At 42.7% G+C, this 24059-nt stretch overlaps 1 protein-coding gene across 2 annotated transcripts in view; it reads left to right on the top strand.

The window, feature by feature from the left end:
* ncalda (neurocalcin delta a) overlaps nucleotides 1-21950 on the top strand; it is a 56012-nt gene extending 34062 nt beyond the window's left edge. For both annotated transcript variants that reach the window (XM_070911243.1, XM_070911242.1), the window contains 4 exons: nucleotides 9201-9611; nucleotides 18175-18280; nucleotides 19372-19493; nucleotides 20825-21950. In XM_070911243.1, the coding sequence (XP_070767344.1) occupies nucleotides 9234-9611; nucleotides 18175-18280; nucleotides 19372-19469 (582 nt within the window). In that variant the 5' untranslated portion in view covers nucleotides 9201-9233 and the 3' untranslated portion in view covers nucleotides 19470-19493; nucleotides 20825-21950. The remainder of the gene's footprint in view (nucleotides 1-9200; nucleotides 9612-18174; nucleotides 18281-19371; nucleotides 19494-20824) is intronic.
* The last annotated feature ends 2109 nt before the right edge of the window (nucleotides 21951-24059 follow it).

The following is a 24059-nucleotide window of genomic DNA, read 5'->3' as shown; positions in this document are numbered from 1 at the left end:
TCAGGCTAACCAGCTAGCAACCCCAATCAATCCGACAGGACTTCAAATGCTGTTTGTCTGCTGTCTCAGGTTTGAGGTTGATTTGGCAGGAAAGGGCTTTGGACAAGTATGGTCAGCTTTATTACACAAGAAAAATGGAAGAATCAAGGAGTCAGGTCCTTGAAAAGTTGGCTTTAGTCCAAGTAGTACAAACTCATCTGCCCCACTCTTGGGTCACCCTCCATCCAGCTACTGCCTGGCCAGCTGCCAGTGCCTGTCTCTGTGGTTTCCCACCTTGCCTCCCAGTGCCAGAGCATTGTCAGGAAGTTTAAGGGGGGAGGTTTCTTCTTCTGGAGGCCTCTTTGGAACCAAGGCACATTGCAGACTAGTTTCAGCTTAAAATCCTGATGTGTAAAATCCACTATTGTGGTTCAGTAATTAGCCTAAACAGTGGCTTAAACAAACAGTGTGGCTTGAGTGATGACTTATTCTTAAATGGCTTGAATTGTCTCTGGGTTTTCCTGCTGGGACAGGAAAAGAGAGAACAGAGGCGTGTCTCCCAGGGCGCAGTAGGATGTAGGCAGACACGGCCATCATCCATTCATCAGCATTTTCTTTCTTATTTTAATCTCTGTTTTTCCGTGTGTCTCTGTTTCACTCCCATCTCTGTTGTTCCTGCTCTCCATTGTTCTGGAGACTCGAGCTGCTGCCTTGCACTAAGAAAACCCAAGTGTACAGATGTTTCTTACAAAAAAAGACCCTCCCCCTCCCCCTTTTCCTGGGAAACGTTCTCTTTCTTTCACTTTTGCTGTCTTTTCTTTCTCACTTACTCTCCACAAACCAAAAGTATTTATTTCTTTATGGGTGCACATCACAGTCCCTTTGTACGGTTAGAACTCTTATAATTCAATTATTCTTCCATTAAGAACTATTTGCATTGAGTACAGTGATGAACCAAATCGAGTAAAGGTTCATTGCTGTTTAATAAGTACCACATGTATGCATATACTAGATCTCAAGATTGGAATGCGAAGGCACAACTAGACAAAACAAAGGCGCACCAAATTATAAATCAACAAGTACTTCAGGAAGCGGAAGGGAGGCTTCCAAAATGAAGTGCTCTTCTTACACTCCATTTAAAAATGTTGAGGTAGTAAATAACATTTTGTTTGCCATTGACTTGCTACCTTTATAACTAAAATCACATCATAACACTGGTTCATGCATACTATACTATAGTGTCTGTGTGTCCGTCTGATAGGGAGAGTAAAACAGAAAGAACCCTGTGCCACAGTTTGAGCGGACCAGAGCAAAGCTGGAATAAACAAGGCTTGTGTTTGTAACTGTGTTAGCATGCTAACTGTGTTAGCATGGTGGGATACATGGGGTTTAGTCACTGACAGGTGCTGGTCCTTGTGTACAGCCGCCATAGAGGGCCCACCTCTACATACTTGTTTCTTTGCTTTGCTCCAATGTTACTTCAGAGAGAGACAGAGGAATTGTTTGAAACGTCCTACAGTGTTCTTGAAGGTTACAATAGGTGAACAGGGAGACTATTATTACTACCAGTGGACCAGTATAAAGTATATGGATGAATGATTGAAAAGTGGAATACAGAGGATTGACCGCACAAAGGTGGATCCTTCAGAGGATAGCCTTGGTCAACTCATAAAGTCAGTTTGTCAACTGGTAGTTGCCCTCAAATAGTCAAAATGTAAGAGTGAAGTGTCTTTAGTTTAGTTTACACTTTATTCCAAATACTTTGTCAGGCTAATGGTAACTTTATCTTTCACTTCCATTTTTCAGTATCTGTAAGGCAGCTGCACTTCTCAGCCGCATTTAAAAAACAAAAACAACCTTTGAACGGGTCTCATGACATATTTGATGCAAAAGTTCAAAGGATTCAGGCCGTGGGGGACAGCTATTGTGTGTTCTAAAGTTATCATGAAGTTGGCCTTGTTGGAGATGGCGGCCTCGTCCTTTTCTCAGTTTTTCCTCATTTCACTGGATTGTTTACCCTTCAACCCCAACAACTCGGACATCCACACAATCCCTCCCACTAGTCTTCTCCATTTCAGATTCCTTCTCCACAGGAATGTGCTGCAGCTGGACCTTAAGCCCCCCCCTCACAGCAGCTGGTGCTATATGTTTGGAAAAGGGGGGCAGCTGGGGCTAAACGGGCATTAAAGGAGTGGCTCATTAGTTGTGTTCTTCTGTTTTTTTGGGGGGTTTTGTAATCTGTAATGTTTAGTGCATTTTATTTCAGGAGGCCTGGAATAGACTGAAATACTGCAAGCTTCTTCATTTTGATTGAGCAAATATTAATATTATGGTTAAGAAGACCTTTGAGATGCCCTAGTGTGTAAAGGTGTTCCTTTTTTTTTTAGTGGAACAAAAAAGGATTGTCTGCCACCTCTTTTATCCAGTATGTCTTTGTGTGAATAGTTATGAGTATTTTAATTACTGTAAACAAATGAGACTATAGTCAAGAGTATCGGTAGACAAAAATTGGTTTATTGCCAGAGCTATTGTTAGAGAAAAATAAGACCACGTTTCCCATAAACCTTGTTGCCTGTTCTCACAAAGACAATTCTCCTTGTTCCATTGGTGTGGAAGAGCAGTCGTCTCTTCCTGTACTTTTAAACCAGTCTGACTTGATAGCCACAATGAAAGAGATTTTCCACTGAATGAGGTGGCAAGTGTGAAAGGGAATTGTAAAGTCTGCCAACCTGTTGGCAATGGTCTGGTTCAGTTGCGGCGAATACAGTAATTATTATAATATATCGATGTAAAAAGAATGGTCTGGGGTCGCTGCTTCTAATGAAGGATACATGCAGAGTAGACCGCTGTAATGTTGGACCATTTTCTGTCTAAATTATTATTATTGAACTCCTTCCTTCCTTTTGTTTTTTTTAGCACATTTGAGTTTTTACAACTGTTTATCACAGTTGGCCACTTGCTACTCACCTCACATACCTGCACCCACACAACCCCCTATACACCTACACACCACATCCCACAGTCACTGATTCGCCGTATTTGAGAGTGTGTATTTTTGAGTGTGTGTACCCATGCGTATGTGTATGCAGCGCACTCAGCCAGACAGCTCATCAATGGCTGTGAGATTTTGCCGAATGTTGCTATGGTAACTGCAGTGAAATTGCTTCATAAGAGAGGGGATTGTTCATGTGTAGGATGAAATAAAACAAAGGATGAAGAGTATGGAAATAAGGTACAGGCAGTTTATGAATGGGGAAAATAGAAGGAAGGAAAGATTTTTTTGGAAGTAAAAGTGGGATCAATAGCTGAAGAGTAGACATGTCTAGAAGATGAGAATAGAGGAAGTGTGTGTGTGTGTGTGTGTGTGTGTGTGTGTGTGTCCTGTCAGTGTATGAGAGCCGTCTCATAAATGTATTCATACAGCGTTAACATCATCGCTGTCCTCACAGCCTTTCATCGTGGAGAGGCTTTATGTTTCACATAGGAATTGTTTTGGCCACAGAGGAAGTGGTCGGAAAATATCTGCAGCTTAACCAGTGAGTCCGAGCCACAGAACCAGTTCCGCCCAGGTTTCGGTTTGAATCAGAAACGCCACCCGCTTCTGTCCGCCCGCTCGATTTGAATGATAATCCATGTGGTTGGAGTGATTTGAGGCAGAGTCCACACGGTTCACATGGAGACAGCAGCAGTGGAGGCTGCTGCCTGCTTCAAACTAACAGCTTGGTACGAAATGTCGGCCAATCACATCGCACAGCCAGGTTGTTCTCACCTTTTCTGAACTATAGCTGACATTTGAGGCGGCGCAAGAAACTGCTGTGGGATTATGAACATGAAGTCGCACAAATGAGCTAATGTTTAAATTAGTTACATGAGTAGCTATTATAGAATATGGCTATATATGAATGTTAACTATAATAAGTAAGTAATAACTGTTCTTACTATTTGTCAAACAGATCCTTTTTCTTACAGTTTATTAAACGTTTTTCTCCTTTGCAGCACTTCCTGTAGCTACTTCACAGCAAAGGCCTTTCACTTTCCATGGCTTTTATCTTTTCATCTGTCTTTTATCAGCGACGCTAGTTGTCCACCACTTTGGTCCAGAATGAAATATCTCAAATGCTATTGGATGGATTGCCATGAAATTTTGTGCAGGCATTCATGGTGCCCAGAGGAGGAATCCTGCAGACGTTGGTGATCCCCCTGACGTCTCCACTCGCGCCGCCATGTGGTTGACACTTTCGCTTTTGAGTGAAATGTCTCGACAGCTGTTGAATGCATTTCCTTGACATTCCCATCAGCCTCAGCAGCACTTTGTGTTTAGTGCTAATTAGCAAATACAAAGATGGTGAACAAGTGATTTACATCAGTATGTTAGCATTGTCATTGTGAGCATGTTAGCTTGCTGATTGTAGCATTTAGCTCAAAGCACCACTGTGCCTAATTACTGCCTCCCTGGACTCCTGTTCAATTTTGTTTTGTTACAGTTTTATGTTGTTTATAGCGGAAAATGTGTCATTATGCTCCCAATTTGTACTGCAAATGGCCATCATCGATTAGATAAATGGTAAGAACAGGAACAGAACAGTATCTCCTCCTACACAGGAGCTAACAAATATATGGCGGTCAAAGTACCTGTGTGAAGAAACAGAACTGAATTTGTGAACCAATTGAGTCTGTCAGATTGCCTGCTTTTGGAAACGTACAAAAATGTTTGGGTATACCACCAACGGTGAGAAAGCAGCTTTCCGACACTAGACGACATTCTGAACATTGAAGCGTGCAGAAGCTCAGAGAGGCACAGGAACGTCCTCTGCCACTCACCAGTGCTTACTCATTTTAATGTCAGCTGCTGTCAATCTCAAATATACAGTGCATACGCAACCCCCTGGTTTCTTTTCAACACACAGACACACACTGCCTTCCTTTGACTACAGTTACCTCCTTACCATCTAACGCTCACATACAGCAAACCAAATTTGATTTCAATCTGAAATTTAAACCAAAAACGAAATTGATTTACTCATAATATTCAAACTGGTTCTCACAAGAATAGAGTTACCAACACACAAACACATAGCAGCTGAAAAAAAACCAAAAAAAAACCCTGTCACCACACAAGTGGGTTGCCAGCAGCATCCTCAGTTGGGTGAGCATGTCATCAGGAGCGGCAGAGTGGTTTCATCGCGCGCGTGTGTGTGTGTGTGTGTGTGTGTGTGTGCAAACATATATATGTACAGACTGGAAATAGAGTGTATCATAACAGGTGACAGGGCACAGTGGGTCAGTAATTAAAGCTTTGAGAGTGTGTGTGTGTGTGTATACGTGTGTGTTATCGCAGTGGACAGGGTCATGGCTGTGGATTCCATTAGTGAAGAGCCTGGCGACAGACTGAAGTGTAATCACTCCGAGGGTCAGAAGTCAGTGTGGTAATTGGCGTAAAGTCAGATTTTGTCAACTTTCTCAGTCGTGCAGTTTGGCCTGCCATTAGAGGACAAAGGACGATAAAAACATCACCATACTACTTGTGCCAAAAACAAACTCACGTCATGCTTTTGTTTTCTTTGTATTGTTTTTTTAAAGCCTGGTACAGTGCATAAAATCTTCGAGGCTCTTTTCATTTAATGTTTAAGGCCTTGCATGTCTTTGTTTGCCCGCGTCTTTAGTTTGTGACTTGCAATTTTTGCATTTGGTAAAAGACGACTAAGGCAGGATACACTCCAGAGAACACGGACAAAACTTCTTGAATGTAATTTCATGTCAGAGAAGCATCTGAAAATGGCAGCAAAGGACTTGGAGTTCCACTAGCGCCATCATCAGATCAGTATCAATTTGTCCAATAATATTTCTGGACAAATACCTGCAAAGCTACTGACATTTCCATCAGCCTCAGCTGCACTACATGTTTAGTGCTCATTAGCAAATGATAACGCGCTATACTAGGATAAACATTTTACCTGCCAAACATCAGCATGTTAGCATTGTCATTGTGAGCATGTTTACATTCGTATTTAGCACTGCCTCACAGAGCCTATTAGTCTTGTTAAACTTTAGTCAACATCCTAGGTTTTACTGTAAGATTACAGTGAGCATCTTGCTATGTTTATTATTATTATTATTATTGTTATTATTATCTAGCTCCCACATGGCCTTGAGAGGCTCCGTTTTCCCTTCTTTTTACTCTGGATCCCAGTCTCCAGGTTATCTAGTTTTCATTGATATACGTGCAGCCTGTTCAATTTTGCTGCGTTATCTCCCCTTCCCACATTTTCAACCGGGCCGCTGTTTAAGTGTTAAGCAGCTTTTTGTTGTGCTCAGTGTGGCTGTGCAAACACGTCTGTGAGAGAAGTAAACAAAGGGGAGTGTTAAAAATAACCCCCCCCCCTTTTCATCATCATGTTTACCAAAGAGAGGTGGAAGCTAACCTGGCTGGTTATTCTACTGTTTTAAGGACACGACAGGAGCTCAAGCTTTTCCATCAAGCGCAGAGATTAGATAATTCAACCCTCTGATACGTTATCACTTCTCAAATATCCTTGCTTATATTGTGGAATTACTACTCAGTGGTGGCCTTGGTTGAACCTTGAGTGCAGGAGGCCTGTTTTTTTTAGTATTTGCCATGATTTGACTTGATGTTGGTGGATTGAAAGAGTTTTCACTCTTTTTCTCATTTCTCTCAATATGAGATTGTAGTAGTTGACTCGACACTGTGAATGGCCTGCTTCCAAGGATATGAAAATGAAACTTTCAGCATGGTTTCCTATAGCGCAGTTGGGTTCAAGGACCTTGTCAGGTGGTTTTAGGTACACAAGTGAGTCATTTCCTGAGACCTTTCAGAGTGAAGGCCAAGGCGAGGCTGACAGGGCATTGCTAACTGCTGAATACATGCTGGACATAAATACCTACAACCTAAACACATGCAAGATGAGGTGTGTTAGGTACATTGCTGCATGGGCTGTAGCCATGTCAAACATGTTTGGCTCTTTTGTATTATATAATTTTTGATTGCATAAAGGCTTATGCTAACACATACTAAAATATGAGCATGTATATACTCACATACATAGAGAGAGAGAGCATGGTTAATGTATTGAGAGCACAATCTCACTGACACCAGGAGAAGGCACTTCCTGTTTGGTGTCACCAAAAGGGCAGATAAAAAACAGACTCGGTACTCTTCCACTGCGGCTCTTGTCACTTTTCGCCCCGCTGTGACTATTTCCCTGTCTAACTCTGACTCTCCATCTGTCTGTCTATGTATCTGCTATCTCTTTTGTGTCTGGAGAGACAATTCTATGGAGACCCAAAGTGGCCAATATAAAAACAAATAAATAAGACATTATGAGATAAATAACTACTCAAATAAAAACAGACAATATATGTTCTGTAATTATGATGATTGTGAAATAATACAATACAATTTTAAAACTCAACCCAGTTATTATTTAATTAATTAGTAATTACTTCCTGTTTTATTTGCAATTATTGCAGTGGGTCATTTTTATTTCCCTGCAGTTTTATTTCAAAATATGTTATTTCAAACTTTTTCAAAAGTCTTGACCATATGTTAGCTAATACAGCTGGAAGTAACAGCCAATCACAGAACCGTCTCTGCCCGGGATGTTGTGATTAACAAAGACTTTTTGATGGAAAATTATAAAATAAAATAATAATTGGGGGGAAAAGGTGGCATTGTGAAATAAAAAGTACAATATAAAATGACCTGAAATTAACTCTTATTGTGCTAAAATATTGTATTGTTGTTTATATATGTTAAATTGGACACTTTGGATCTCCATAAATATCAGGCTTACTTGTTACTTATAGAATCATAGATTTGAAAAGAAGATATGATTCGAATGTTATAATGATTTGATTAAACTACTCCGCGATTCCTGTCTGCTTTAACGCATCAAGAGTGTCTGTCATAAACTAACGAGAACAAAGGATCTATGAAACATTTAATAGTTTCTCGTCAAACAAGGGAATTTAGTAAACACACAATTTAACGTCTGTGTTTTGAGGTGTTAATGTCCAGGTCTTCCGATAATTTCTCAGCTCCGAGTCACCAATGACTCAACATGGCACCTAGCAAACAGTCACTTTTATGAGCGCCATAAGTTTTATTGTCAGAAAGTAATATAATGTGCCTGTTCTGCCTCTTCTAGCTCGACTGCATGTAGATAATCACTCATCACCGTACTAGCTTGAGTAAATTTTATATTTCTCATTTTACATGAATATTTAAATCAACTGCAAACAGGGATTATAAAGATTTATCCTGTTCATACGGATATACACTACAAACACTGATACGCCAGTTCCAGAAAGAGAATTAAGAAATTGTTTCTCAAGAGGTTATGAATCTGAATGATGTTTGCTGAGCAACTCAGCTTAAATATCATTTGATTGCGCCGCCTTTTCCTTCCAGTGCAGCAAAGATGAGTTTAGTGCGTGTGTAGAGAGTTTATAGACTAATTAAACCCATGTTGGGCATATGGCGCTGTGTGTACTCAGAGTACACAACGGTGTTTTCCATGGAAAGTTTGTGAAAAGGGAGTGATCTTAGTCCTGATAAACGTAAAGTCTGAAGAGAATGGTTGCTTACATTTTTGGTTCATACCTCGGTAAAGCCACTTGAGGACAAATCAGCTGTGTCCCTTGGCTTAGTTTAGTGGTTATTTGGCTGGTGCATACACAGGATTCAGGCCTCAAACACAAGTGCAACCAGTTACTGAACTCCCCTTATATACATATATAACACAAAACATGTTCTTCAAAGGACCGGCTGTGCAACCCATGATAATGAGTTCTAACCACAGATAAAAAGGACACATTTGAATTGGCCAGTTATCTGACCCGATTGCTACATGCTACTTGCTAATTATTCCTTCTCTCTACTTTTGCGGTTCCTGCAGTTTATGGCACAAAAGAACTCCTCATGTTGGTCTCCTCTAAGTCAGTGTTGTGTGCAAGCATGTCAGGATGACATTATTCCGAAATATGTCTATAGATTGAAATAAATGTATCCCATTCAGCTTGTAATTCTGGTCTGTACAAGGTTTTGTACGTGTGTGATGAACAGCTTTTCCTCTTTTCCTCTCTGTCCTTCAGGTGGGACCCAAGAAATCACTTCGTTGCACTTCTAATTGTTTGTTGATGTTGATCCCCTCCTAAAACCAAACCTTCTCACCCCTCTCTCTCTCTCTCTCTCTCTCTCCCAGCTGTGAGCCGAGTGATTGACAGGACCGACAGACATGGGGAAGCAGAACAGCAAGCTCCGCCCTGAGGTGATGCAGGACCTCCTGGAGAGCACTGACTTCACCGAGCATGAGATCCAGGAGTGGTACAAGGGCTTCCTGAGGGACTGCCCCAGCGGGAACCTCTCCATGGAGGAGTTCAAGAAGATCTACGGTAACTTCTTCCCCTACGGGGACGCTTCAAAGTTCGCCGAGCATGTCTTTCGCACATTTGATGCCAACGGCGACGGGACAATAGACTTCCGGGAGTTTATCATCGCACTAAGTGTGACGTCTCGCGGCAAGCTGGAGCAGAAGCTGAAATGGGCCTTCAGTATGTACGACCTGGACGGGAATGGGTACATCAGTAAAGCTGAGATGCTGGAGATTGTTCAGGTGAGTGTGCATGCGGGGATGGATGGACACATCATGCTCAGTGTGTCTTTGTATACGAATACAGCATATTGAACAGACTATGGATAACAAAAGATCTCAGTGTCAGAAGAGAAAAGAAAATCACACTAACAGCAAGAAAGTCAGGTCTGAATTGATATCCATCAGGTGATGCATGGGCGCGTATACACTCACACACACAATAACAGTAACACTAGCCAGGACAGTGATTGTTAAACACTGTTGTATTAACAGTACTGCCACTGTATCCATAACACACTCTTTATGAGACGAGGAAAAACGGTGCTGGCATTTTAAGAACAGGAGGACATACAGCTTTGCTCCATGGAGGGAGGAGGCTCTTACAGACATGGAGCTGGATGTGCCTCCATCGCACTCAGGATTTCTGAGCGATATGTCGGGACCTCATTGCTGCCAGCATTGAAATGTCAGTGTACTTAAAGGATGCATTTAGATATTAAGATTAATTGGAAATGTTCCTTGTCCTGCCAATAAAAGCAGCTGTGGAGACAGTCAGGGATTCATTAGCTTTACTCCTTCTTAAATGTGGCTTTTAATCTTGTCTAGAAAGGAAGAGGATAGATTTTCCATCTGCTCTGCACCCTTTAAAGTTCCACAAATGGAACTAAAGCTCAGCCTAATCCATGCCTGCTAAAACACCTACTGTACACTGCCTGTGCTCCTCCATTTGGATTTTTCAAAGGTTGGCTTGTAGTCTGTATAAAGACTGTATTAAGTCTTGTGTTATCAGGTTTATGTGTGCATGTTTTATCTAGTGCAGGCATGAGCACATTTTGCAAAGCATCCTTGGTTTCTTTTAAAGCTGCCAAAAAGAGATGTGGAAGGACAGTCCCTGACAGTCTTAAAGCTCTGCGCGCTCACCTGTTGTTATTCATGAAGATAATGAAGTTGAACGTCCACTAAAATGCCCGGCAGGTTATGTGGGCTTTCAAATATTCTAACCAACGTGGTATTTTTATGTTGGAAAAAAAAAAAATTAAAAAAATGAAACTTACACAAGCAATTTGAGAAACCCTGGTCATTTTGAAATGGGAGGTATAGTTTATTTCCAGATTTTTATAGGATGGAATCCCGTTTTTTGTCTGGAGTGTTCAACAGTTTTCAGTATAAGAATTGGAAAAGGCCTCTGGGTTGTGCAGCAGGGCACAGCTCATTTTAAAGAGAAAACAACGGGGAGCACTGGTGGCATTTCCTGCACAAGAGCTTCTCGTGTAAACAGACAATTACAACTGCACACACATACACTGTATATCGCTGTGTGTGGGTGTGTGTAAGACTTCTCCCCTCACTTTTTTTCTTACTTTCTCCACATTTGTGTAACAGCAGCTAGTTTCACTTCTAAATTTTAGAGACATTAGGCCTCATTCACCAATATCTTCCGAAGGTTTTTCTTAAAGTTGAAGAGAGAAAAGGTCCTAAGAAAAGTCTACAGATTCATGACATGTCCTTAGACCACAGAATTGTTCGCGCCTGTGTTTTATAATGATGAATCCCATTGTGCTCGTAAATTGAAAGCGCGTGCCAGTTCCTAATTACCATAGGTTAACAACACACAACAACATCAACAACCTCCGAGCTGGCGGCCTACACGCTGAAAATGGCAAGTTTTGACAAAGATTTGGATCGTCTGTGGTTTTAACGGGTCCAGTGAGCTTCTCCAGAGCGAAAGTACAGGTCGGCTTCACCTCTAGGACACCGATGATCGAGTTATGTCCGTCTTTTTTTAACAGTAAACGTTGTAAAATCACATCGCGTTTTCTTTATCAGGGATTTAGCCATTTTAATGCCAGGGCTGGCCTCCCCTTGTGCACATGTTCCACCAAATCAAGCCCCCCCCCCCAGACACTATTTTGCAACGGCACTGTCGCTGCATCCTGGGCGACGGTCCAAACAAGCCAGAGCGTTTGTTTCCCCCCTATCCCAGAACGACGACGGGTTGAGCCGGACCTGTCTCCAACTGTGGGGATGCTATTTTTCTAGCGCCAGTAGTGGATATGAAGTAACCGTGCATGGGATGCTATTACTCGTTCAGTGAGTGCTGTATTCGGAGAAGGGTGCACAACGCCCAAGTAAAAAAAAAAAAATAGTTTGATACACACAGAGCTTTGGTTAGTTTATTGAAATTTAGAATGTTTGTTTCTCTAAGCACACTCTGAAGCGCCGATGGTATAGGTACAGTAGCTATGGAGTTGACCAATCAAGCCCACTCTTCTGATCGATTTCCAAGGTAGCCTCAGCCAATCCCGGGAAATGTGAATCTCTAAAGCGTCCCATGTGCCCACATTTCATCGCTTCAAGGTTCAATTAGGCTCCCTACCTCAAGATTGCAGTGATTCGACTTCAGCCTGTCACTTCTTTCTACATCCTGACGATATAAACCCTCTGCCCACTTTCCATTAAAAGGTGGTGCGGTTCCCATGGACAAAAGAATAGAAAGCAGTGACTCAGACGCTCATGCCTGGCTGTCTGCAGGGCTCATCAATTGGAGAGAAAAACAGAGGACAAAAGTGTTGAAAAGTTGACGGTGGAATGACGAGTCTGTTTGTGATTGTTTAGCAAGTTTTGTCCGTGTGTGTGTGTGTGTGTGTGTGTGGCAGTTAATTAGCTGCAGTTTGAGGGCTCAGGAATGTTGTCCACTTCCGCCACCCATACAAAAGGTAGTACTGTAGTTCGAAATCAAACCTGATTGTAAGCTTTTGAAATGTAGAAGCAAGGGCTCTGTGTTGTACTCATTAGATTAGACAGCGCTGTTTCTCATGGCTGAAGTGCAGTTTTCAAAAAAGGGCCCAGGGCCATCTCAATCTCTCCGTCGCAGACACACACCGAAGCATTCATGCATACACACAGTATTCATCTCTCCTCATGTCTATTCCCTCCCTGCATTTGGCTGTTTGACTCTCCTAGTTCAAAGCCACCCGCCTCTGCAGAGAGAAGGCAGGCTTAAGAGTAAAGTTTTCAGGTAGCGCTGACTTCTGCAAGTAACTGCTGAAGTTAAAATGATGCCTGGGCTCAAAGTCTCTGAGTAAAGTGCGGTTTAGTGTGATCACTGTATCTGCCTTCAGCGGTATCAGAGGGCAGATTGGCAGGTGGGTCTCATGAAGCTAAATCCCTCCATTTTGTGCTGCATATCTGGGTACGGGTTGTGCTCGTAGCAGGCTAAGCAAAGTAGCCCAAACGTCCTCCTTCCAATCTCCTCACCCTTAACTGTTGGGAGCCATGAAATAAACAGACATTCATGACCCCCAGAGGATGAATCCTCCTAACTAACAGGGTGATCCCCCCAACTTGAGGTTGACATTTGTTGTTTTGAGTGACATGTCTAAATAACTCTTGGATGGATTGCCATGAGAATTGTTACATTCATGTCCCCCTCAGGATGAATAACTTTGGAAATCCAGTCACTTCATCCAGCGCCATATTGTATGGCATTCATTTTGTCTGTTAATAAAAATGCAACCCAAAATTATTTAAATTCCAAAAATATGACTGAAAGCAAAAGAAATGTGATTTGCGTCTAAAATCACAGTTTCAGCAGGACTGTATGGCCTGTCTCTTAGTTTGCAATTCTCAGGGTTTTTTTGTGCTAGTTTGCATCTCTGAGCTGAAAAACAGTCGATGACAGCCAATGTGTTAATCCCAGACAAAATGAATCTCATAATATTCAGGTCAAATTTTTAATTTGTCCAAATACTTTGGTTTATCACCAACATCACCTGCAAAACTATCGACATTCCCATCAGCCTCAGCTGCGCTTTAGTGGGTTAGGGTTAGCGTTTTAGTGCTAATTAGCAAATGTTAGCATGCTAACACAGTAAACTGAGATGGCGAACATGGTAAACATGGCCTGCTAAACATGTTACAAATGTTGAATTTGACGTGAGCATTTATCTCAAAGCATCGCGGTGCCTAGTACCGTCTCACAGAGCCGCTAGCATAGCGGTAGACTTTTTAAGGCCATATGGCCTGTAGGAACTACAAGCGCACCGACTACGCTCTGCACTGAAAAAAGCCAACTGGAAGCATGTGCTATGTGTATGTACTGTGTTCCCTATCCTTGGTCCTATTACTGTTGAGCTGTCGCACAAGCCATTTTCTTTGTTTGACTTTTACCTATTCTTCTTTTATTTTATTATTTAGCCAAATACAACAAACAAAGGAGATTGCCCCCCTTGCTGTTCTGAGGTCTCCATCTTGTTTTCTTGTGCGCATATTTGGAACACATCTGGGTACGCAGACCCCTGACTGTGGCATGTACAGACGTATGAACAAATCTTATTCATAGACAGCCTGTATTATTGTATATTAGAGAAATGTCATAAAACTCTCTTAATCATGATTTAACAGCATGTTCTCTCTCTCTAAGGGATAATGTCTGCCACACCAGTATTGTTGTGGCCAGCGCTTGCAAATGCTTCACCCAAAGTACCCTGTCGCTCCCCCCACAGTGGTCTCCATGTTTTCTGTTCACACTCGCCTCCATTTGCCGCGGTGACTGGGAGCTGCGGCTCACTCCAGCTAGCTGATGGTCTCTCCTGCGGAGAGTGTGTAAATGCTGGTGATGCTCATAATTAGCCTTGCTGTGGGAGTAATTGAATGAGATGGATCGCAGCCAGCCTGGCTCATCTTCCTCAGAGAATGACAAAAATCTGAGCGCAGGGAGAAAGATAAAACAGTCTCATCCACTCGTCAGTAGTTGCTGTCTAACCTTTGTCTACCTTCCATCTGAAACGCGGTGCTATCAGCTGAGCAGACGGGCACAGAGGGAAGTTCATTGTCTCGATTGGCAAAAAAGGAGGGAGGGAGCATTCATACTGGTAATTTAGTGAGATTGAGCCGAATAGCGGTTTAGATGAATACATCTCTGCTCAGGCGGATAAAGTCGCCATGGGAAACGTATTCATCTTTGGTGTTAGGGTGAGGCGAGGCGCTGTGCGTGTTGTGTACGTGTGCTTATTACTGGAGGACGACTCGAGCGGCGCTCAGCTGGCTCCGTCAGCGCAAATACGCCTCGCAAAGTGGACGACATCCCTCACTCTCTCCCTTTCTGTCTCCCTTAAACTCCGTCTCTCTGCGTCTGTCTCTCTCCCTCTCTGTATTATCTGATGTGGTTAAAGTGAAGGGGGAAGGGAATAACATTAATGTGATGATGATTTCCTTCTCACTCTCGCTCATAAGTGGCCAGGTAATAGTCCAGAGCTGGGGCTTAGTAGCTGTGTACTTTCTGTCCTCAATTAACTGTGGCTCCGGCTGTTTCTGGCTCCACAGGAGACAATGTTGTGTTCTTGTCTGGAAGCTCCCTGCTGAAAGTGCATGCGTTTTTTTTTTGTTTTTTTTCCTCGTGGCGCTCAGGTTGCAGAGTGGACACTGCTCCGAATCTTGATGAAGTCTTTCTAAAATCTAAAAACACATATGTGCGTTACAAGCAAATAAAGACAATATAGCTGGCAGAGAAGGAAAAAACAATGTCCATCTGTGGCAGATTTCATTGTTAAATTTGTGAGAGAAATCCAATCCAAAGAGAATCCATAGTAGGAGGTGAGAGGGGAGATGGAGGCAGACAGCCAGGGAGGAAACACCACCTGGCAGGGTGTCATGTGAAACGAAAAGAGAAAAAAAGATAGAAAGCCACTACCAATTAAAACAAAGGTTGTGGTCTGTGGATACAGGGGAAGGAAGGATCAAACCTAAATAACACTGGCTTTACTCCTGGTGCAGGAGAGTCACTCTGCCCGATACTTTCACAGCCTCAGACGTGCTGTCTGAAGACCGGCTGTGTTAAAGGACGAGACTGGTGTTATTCTATGTTTTCCTAACTGTCAACAAATCCCATAATAAGTCCAAATGTGTAAGTCCCCTCTCTCATACTTTCTGACTTCCCTACCTTGTCTGTGGCTCTTGGATCCAAACTCGTTGGTTCCTACTGAGGACACAAGTCTTTAAAAAGAGTTAGAAATATACCTGGGGATTGTAGTTTTTAGCAAGTGTTACTCAAATAGGAGGAAGTAGTGCAGTTGTTCGGGGGACTATTGTCAGCTTTTCATGCACAAATAATGTTTTTTTTTTCAAGAAGTTGTTGATGTATCCACTCATGCATTTGCGTTTTCAATTTTAAGTAATATACATTAATAGACTAATGAATACGATAGTCAATTATCGGAAATCTTTGAAAGTAAAAATTTAATTCTAATCCTGTAAAACGAATATTTTTTGTTTAACATATTTTAACATGTAATGCTCTGGACTATGAAAACACAACACATGGCTAGTCCATGAGATCTACTCATCCAGCCACGATGAAGGCATGTCAGGTGGTACATCCTCAACATTAACCTCAGCTGTTCACTGTCATTACTTCAACAAAAAAAAAAAAAAGATGGGTCAGGACTTGCTGCCCTGTTCTTTGTCTGGCTGCCATTCATCATCACTGTCAAGTGTCTGTGTTCTCACTTGAGTGATATCTACACAATACCTGCCCCACTATCCGCAGACAGGGTCCGGACTGTGAAGTGGTACATTGTTTAGCGTCTTAGTGTTGTCGCCATGATGCAAGGTGATTTGCAGACACTGATGAATATCCACCGGGCTGACTGCTTTTTATCACTGGTACATTCTGCAGTTACATCACTGTGACTAGTATTTAAAGTGTGTTTTATAATCTGGTGGCTGTGTGTAGTCGGGAATATTGAGAGGGCTATAAGCTCCAGATCGTTTCACTTCTCATTGGTTGCTCGTAATTTTGGGATTTAGAAATTTAAGCTTATTCCACTGGGTTGCTCTGGATTAGACCAACGGCTAAATCCCCAACACGTAATATTGGCTAAATGCACTAAACACTCCCAGCAGTTTGAAGGGTTTCGATTAATAACGGACCCAGCTCCAAACTGAAATGAAGACAGATAATAAGCGGGGCTGCTTCGCCCTCCCTCAGCTCCACTGTGACCCAGGAGCCGAGCCGCCCTGCCACTGTGTAATAGGAGGCATAACCAGCACCTATTTAAAGCTCCCGCTGCACTGTAATCACAATCAGCCCTCCTCTGTTCACATGTCAGCTCCCATTCCCCTCAAATCCGCCTCCTTATTAGAGACGGAGAGAGTGGGCTGTGATTTCACTGTTTACTGCCAAACAGCCTGCAATGCAACAGAGAGCAGAGGAGACACAACACTGATAAATAGTCTGTGAGGGATTGTGTACGTGCGTATGTTTCTCTCCACTCCTCCCTACCTAAGCCACGGAACTATAATCACAGAATGAACGGTGAAGCAGCGCGACAAGTTGACATATTGGAATAAATTCTCATCTGAACGAGTGTAAGCACCGTCTGTATATACTGCCTCGCCCGCGTGTTTGCCTTTGCGACACAGCGGAATAAATGTTACTTATATCAGTTAATTCAATATCACAGGGGCATGTTGCGTAAGATCCTGTGTGTGGCAAACTCCTGTGTGTTGCCTCCCATGGTCTCTCGAGCTGTTCTACTCTCACTGTCCTAGGATGCGTTGAAAAGGGTGTTTTCTGTTAACTCTATCAAGGCAAATGAACACCTTGTTGCTTTTCTTAACTAGCCTGGAGGAATCTTCTGAATAGAAGCAGCAGCAACATTACACAGAAATATTCTATATATATATATGTGTGCATCATGTGTACAGATCATAAGCTCCCTTCTACATCTACTTGCAGTTATAGGACTGAACGTGTGTGTATGAAATAAAAAAACAGGCGACTCCACGTGTGACATTGTACAACCGATCCATATTAAATATAGTTATTCAACAGCAAACAATTCAGGGCTTCAACTATCAGTCACATTCATTAAGTCGCGGGGGGGGGATACACTATAAAAATAGATACACAGGCATTGGTACTCGGTATCGGCAGATAGAAAAGGTTGGATCGGTCCATCCTTAGTCTGGACCTGGTCCAGCCACAGTTTGCACGCAAGCAATGTAACGGACAGCGGACAGCCACCGGTGATGTAGAAGATCCATGTCCAGGCTGTGTGAACATAGAGCAAAATGATCTGGTAAAAAAAAAAAAAAACAAAAGGACACGGGAGGCATGAAAGAGAGACGCTTGACTATTTAAAACAGTTTCATTTTTCATGAGGACAGCATTTACAAATGAAGTTTATCTTGAAAATGATTACACACCCAGGGTACAAACATTCAGTTTCAGTTCGGAGCAGAATCTGGGGGAAGTAAAGCCACTAAAAACATGGTTTCAAACCTCTAGTATTTCTCTAAAACATTAAATATTCATTACTAAATGTGCAACAGTTTTATTTATTGAGAGTTTACTACTCGGTGTGGTTTGATCGGACTAACGGAAAATAGCGTGTTCGTTTAGGACTCCCACTGCTGAGTACGAAGTTGATCGAGAAAGATGTATGTATGTATGTATGTTACCAGTTTGAAACAGTAGAAAGCTTTTTACAGACGAAAGATGAAAAGGTACATGTAAATCTCCATCCAGTCCCTTCATGGATGTATCATTGACTGCATGACCTCACTTGTGTCCCTTTTGTAGGCAATCTACAAGATGGTGTCCTCTGTGATGAAGATGCCTGAGGACGAGTCGACGCCTGAGAAGAGGACAGAGAAGATCTTCAGGCAGATGGACACCAACAGAGACGGTTGGTTTTGCATAATGGTGGTGAAAAATGTCGAGAGTCAGTTTAGTGAGTGGAGCACAGAGTCCACATTGACTGCTGGTGAGAAAAAGAAACGGCAGATATTTAGAGATATTTCTTATTTTTTACAAAAGAAAGATCCAAATGAATAAAAAAGAATCCGATAGACTTAGTTCATTGATTGGTTGGTTGGTTGATTGATTTCAGCGAAATGGGACACAACAGGCATTTAAATTGCAAATGTATTGAACAGCGTGTCACAGCCACCTGGTTAGCTGGTCGGCAGCTGTTGTCATTGTACAAACTGGCCTGGTTTTCCATTACAGAGGCACTTGCGGAGCCCTCCAGCCTGAAGCAGCCGTTCATTGACAACAGAAATTCGCACCTGACCTGCAATTTCAGTCGTGCGCGTCACACTTCAGTCACACACACAATCATACTGTAGATTCACAGAGAACACACCCACACTGCACTAACACTCCGGTGGTAACCCTGAGACGGGAGGACCAGAGAGAGATGGACAATGAGGAACGAATGAGTAGTGTGGATGGAAGGAGGAGAAGACGTAGCAAAAGAGGAGAGTGGGTTGGGAGGAGGAGGGAGGAGGAAGGGGGGGGGGGGAGGAGGAGGAGGGAGGAGGAGGAACTGGGAGAAAAGGTGACAGCAGAGTTAAGTGAGAAGGGAGCGTGCTGACCTGGACGTGGAAATGTGTCGTCTTTCTTTTGCTTCTTCTAATGGGAATCACGAGTAGTGAGCAACTCCTAGAGAGATCGGTGGGGGGGGGGGGGGGGGGCATCTCAACACTGCCACCTGTTGGTGAGAAGTGGAACACCATGAGGACACACTGACTCAGGTTCCCAAGAAGAATCACAAGAGATCCATGTGTGTGGAATGTGTGTTTTGTTATCATCTCACTAAAATAATTTCAAAACCCTTTACCGGGTTGAACCCAATCACGAATCCCACCCCACAATGACTTGCACTTTAACCTCTCTGTGCCCCTTGTCCCTTTTGTTTTCTGCTGTGCACTAAAACATGAATTACAAAAACATGATTCCTCTTCTAATTTTGTGCCGCTGCCGCATGTGTTTCAGGTAAGCTGTCCCTGGAGGAGTTCATCAAAGGAGCGAAGAGTGACCCCTCCATCGTCCGCCTGTTGCAGTGCGACCCCAGCAGTGCCGGACAGTTCTAAAAACCCGAGGCATCGGCACAACCTGTAAGGCTCGCGCTCAGCGTCTCCACATGCAATACGGCGCCGCGTTGAAAGTAAATGTCTTGAATGCAGCAAAGTGTAGCAAGTTTCTGAAAGTGCACCAGCGCTGCTGCAGCCAGTTTCAGGGGGTGCCAGTTAGTAGGGAGGCTGAGGTTGAGCCTCGAGAACAAAGGTGTTTCTCCTACGAACAGTCGTGTCTCCCGGGCGGCGAAGACGCCCGCTGTAGGGAAGCTATTCAGAGGCTGTGCGCGCTGTGCATGACGTGGGATGGGTCATCCACTGGCTTTTGTGAATATTTGTAGCTCATGGACTGATATTAGAGACTTTGTAGGAGGTGGCCTGTTATTTTGGAGCAGCTGTTGAAGGTGTTGACGCTAGAAGAAGAGGCTTCTTACTTTTAAAGCCCCCACGTGTAGGATTTGTCCATTTCTCGAGTGCTGAGTTTGCGGGCACCTCTTGCAAAGATCTTCAGTATTCTCTAAAAATGTGAGCCTTTTACTAAAGACGAATTTGTGTTGCCTCTCCATGCGTGTCTAAAGCACTTGTAGAGGTTTACTGTTTTGTCAAGTCAACAACATTTCTTTTGTTTTATGACACTAAACTCGCGAGGCCAGGCTTTAATTCTGAGCTGACAGTCAGGAAAGGTGGAGTCTGCTGCTTGTCATCAGAGGTTAGTGATTTCATAAAATCAATCAAATGGAAATATGACAGATGTATTTGGTCTCTCTCAAGGTATGAATCATACGTTTAATCTGATTTATTTTCGTAGCTTTTAGGGGTTTTATCCTGCCTAGGAAAGTTGAATATGTGTGTGACCCCTTTGTGAAGCAGCATTAAAGCTTCACAGTTGACGGCCAGTGTGACCTTTGACATGTGATCAACCTTTCTGGAACGATAGTTAAGGCCATCGCATCGCTATCTGTTTAACTTGACTCCTGCGTGAACACGTTGGCTTTTATGTGTCAGTGAAGACGAGGGTCAGTTTTGGCTGATCTGATATCAGTTTGTTTGTCGTCCTGAGATTTTGCCATACGGTTTATTCTGAGGTATCCCTGCCGTTAGTGCCTCTGGTTGTATCAGGCCACCCTGAGCAATGTTACTTTATATGATTTTATATGATTTTCTTTTGTTTATCCATCGCCAGACTTTCCAGAAATTGTACTGTATCACTATATATAGCATTGTTTTACATTGCCCACCCCTGGTTCGGACGTTGAGACGTTTAGAGAAATCTGTAAATTGGAACACAATTCTGAAAACTGTTCACGCATTCAGCAGATGAATATTCAAAGCCGCTAATCTGACTGACTGACTCGTCTGTCTCTTCCTCGCAGTGCTTCTTTGGGTGACTCTAGATGCCCGTAACTCTCCACTAAGGAGCAGACTGATGATGAAGAATGACAAGCTGACGACGATGAAGAAGACAGGCCTTCAATATGCACTGAGGACATCAAAGATCGGCACAGGAGCCACATTCTCCAGTTGCCCCCCCTCACTCCCCCAACCCTGAGCTGTTTATCTTAACCCTCCAAGCCCCATCAAAGACTGAACCTGAAGGCTTTCCCAAACCCTCGTCAGGTTACCCAACCCCACTTGATTGTAGTTGACCAGGATCCCTCAGTTCTCCTATAGGCATGTCAGAGTATAAAGAAGGTCTGCAGTAGGTTGTATATATACAGTATAAACTGGAGTCTCTGTATCAGTGTCTTTCCTTGGCTCTCTGTGCCCTTCGAGGCTCCAGCCGGGGCGACGCAGAGCCTCTGTCACTCTAATGTGTATCATAGACAGAGTGTGTGCATGAGACAACGAGAGAGAGAGAGAGAGAGAGATGGTGTTGAATAACAGGACATACTGTAGGTGAGATTATTTAATCCGCAGAGAGGACTTGTGAAGTTTGTCCTTCACTCAGAACGAGTACCGCTTTTAGTTTCCTCTTTTCTACTGTGAGAATGTGTACGTGTGTTTGTGTATTTTGCAAACTTGATAGACTTTGTTTCATATTTCGTGCTGGGACAGGATTACGTGAACATGTAATATTATGCTACTATGCATACGCGTTCCGATCAGTAGTTTGATTTTGTGAAGTCTCGCTGACGTAATGAAGGATGAAACGCATCCCCCTTATCCATCTTCTGTTTCCGGCGGCTTTTCATAGCAGCAAGAATTTGACGGAGGATTTCGGAGTGGCCGCGCGCCACTCTAGTTTAAGGAAAATAGAAAAGTAGTCTTTAAAGTATTTGAGTACAGTGTAGATATCTTAAAGTGCACCTAAATTTGTAAAGCAAATTCTGTCTGACTCAGTCCAGATTGCTCGGTTCATAACAAATGTTGTTTCTTTAAGCTGTTGCGGGGTGTCAAGCATGCAAACCAGTTTACTTTATTTGACATTTACTATGTGAGGAACAAAGACACACTTGGCCGTTCACTTTTAGATGTTTTTAAATACAGGGGTGCACAGCCTAAGTAACACGTATGCATGTGACTTAAGCGCATGTGTGTGTTTCTGTGTGTGTGTGTGTGTGTGTGTGTGTGTGTCATGGACATGAGTGGCTGCACTGCCAGTTGCCCATCTAGCTCTGTGCTCGCTTCTGTACGTTAGTATTGTCATCGTTAGCGCTACCAGTGGTCAGTGTTATTGACGGCGCATGGACTGCCAAAGCTGACACATCTAATGGTTCATATGAATGCCGCGATGGGAAAACAGAGAGGAGCTATACAAGCTATACGCATAAACAACACACTGTTGCATGCGGATGGTGGGCAGTCGGAGCGGAGAGCTTTTTTTTTTTTTTTTGTCTGTTTTTAGCCGAGCTCAATAATGAAATCACCATCCAATAGTAGCTGTAACGGGGCCAAACATACACAGAGAGGGCTGAATCCTTTAGCAACGGTCCCAATTCTTAGCATGCTTTCAGTTAAATAGCATGCACGCAGTTTGCAGTATTATGTAAAACGGATGACGTGCTACTGGTCCCGCTAATACGAACGCCCCCGATGAATTCAAATGACAGGCTTCGATTTGATCATCATCTCGCCCTCTTCCTCCCCTTCACTTAGCTGTCAAAAGAAAGAGAGAAAAGAGAAAAAAAAAAAGCTCTCTTTTGAGGTTTTTAAGGAAGTTCAACTAGGACCAGTGTGACCCTCCCTGGAATGTAACTGAGCCCTCCCCCCCGGGGGCAGAGCGGAGCTGTTTCGGTTATTGCATTGTTTTCCAATTAGAAACGCTTTGAATGTTTTTACTAAAAAAGACTGCTGTTTTGTTTTGTTTTGTTTTGGGGGTTTTTTTGTGAAGAAGAAGAAGAAAACGAAGAAAAAAAAAGATGCAGACAAACAAACCGAGAATCGCAACTACTGCAATGATACTGTCACAATGTGTTGCTTTTATTGTGTTTTTAAGATTTTTTTTCTTTTCTTTTTTTTTTTTTTTTTTTTTAAAGCTACGTCAGGTGTAACATTTCTGTTAAGACACAAAAATAGCATCTTGTGGTCAAGTGCCAAATAAAAACGAAAACAGTATTGTATAAATTTATACTGTACAATTGTTATCTGTTGAACAAAATGTTTGTAATTGTTGCATTTTGTAGGTTTTGTATGGTATCCTGTATTTAGTGACTGCAGTTTTTGGAACACAGGATTCTGTTTTTTTTTGGTCAACTTTAAAAGGCAAGAATTAAATTTACAAGTTATTGTGTGCAAGCATTAACGTGGTGCGTGGTTCATTGTTTGATGTTGTGGTTTAACTGGCAGTGTGACCGATATATTATACAGATATATTCCACAGCCATGCTAGCAGCTCATTGAGGCTGTGCTTGGGCAGAGTGGGGCTTTAAGTTAAATGCTAATGTCAGCATGCCAACATGCTCAAGGCGTCAAAGCTAACACGCTGATAACAGGCCACCAGCTCATTAGTTCAGCATGTTAGCATATTACATGTTGCTAATTAGCATTAAGCATTAAGAAAAGTGGAGAACAAGAATGTCTGTTCAAATGTCACGGCAATCCATCCTATAGTTTTCAAGATATTTCACTCCAAGCCAAACCAAAAACGTCAACCTTTAGGTGGCGCTAAAGGAAAGTTACAGGGGTCACCAAAGTCAGCAGGATTCATCCTCTGGGGTCCGTGGCAATCCAAGGGAGAAATCTGAGTGAGGGAAGGAGGGCGGGGGGGGGGGTGTGGATAATGCATCCGGTTGTGTATGGATTCAAATCATTGCCATAATAACTGGAAATATATCAGCAAGTGAAGACCACATTTTTACATGTCATCACTACTGAATACTTTGTGTTGAAATTGAAATACCATAATATTTTCTTCCATGGTTGTGTATTAGCAGCACTTCCAAAGCTGTCCCAACAGATCCTGTGAAATGATGTCCAGGAATCATTTAAAATCCTGTGGAGGTATATCAACCTTTGTACATCTGAGTACAGATTCAAGGCAGAAATCAGAAAGTTCCCACACTGTGTGTGACAGTGAAGTTACAGACCTTTGGTTGTTAAAACAAGTCCAAAATCATGCTTTCAGTGTGACAGATGGTTGGAGACAGACATGTTACTTGCTAACTCACC

This window comes from Enoplosus armatus, chromosome 9 (genome assembly GCF_043641665.1).
Source record: "Enoplosus armatus isolate fEnoArm2 chromosome 9, fEnoArm2.hap1, whole genome shotgun sequence".
Classification (NCBI taxonomy): domain Eukaryota; kingdom Metazoa; phylum Chordata; class Actinopteri; order Centrarchiformes; family Enoplosidae; genus Enoplosus; species Enoplosus armatus.
The sequence above is the reverse complement of the archived record's forward strand: the minus strand, read 5'-3'. Positions and strand labels throughout refer to the sequence as shown.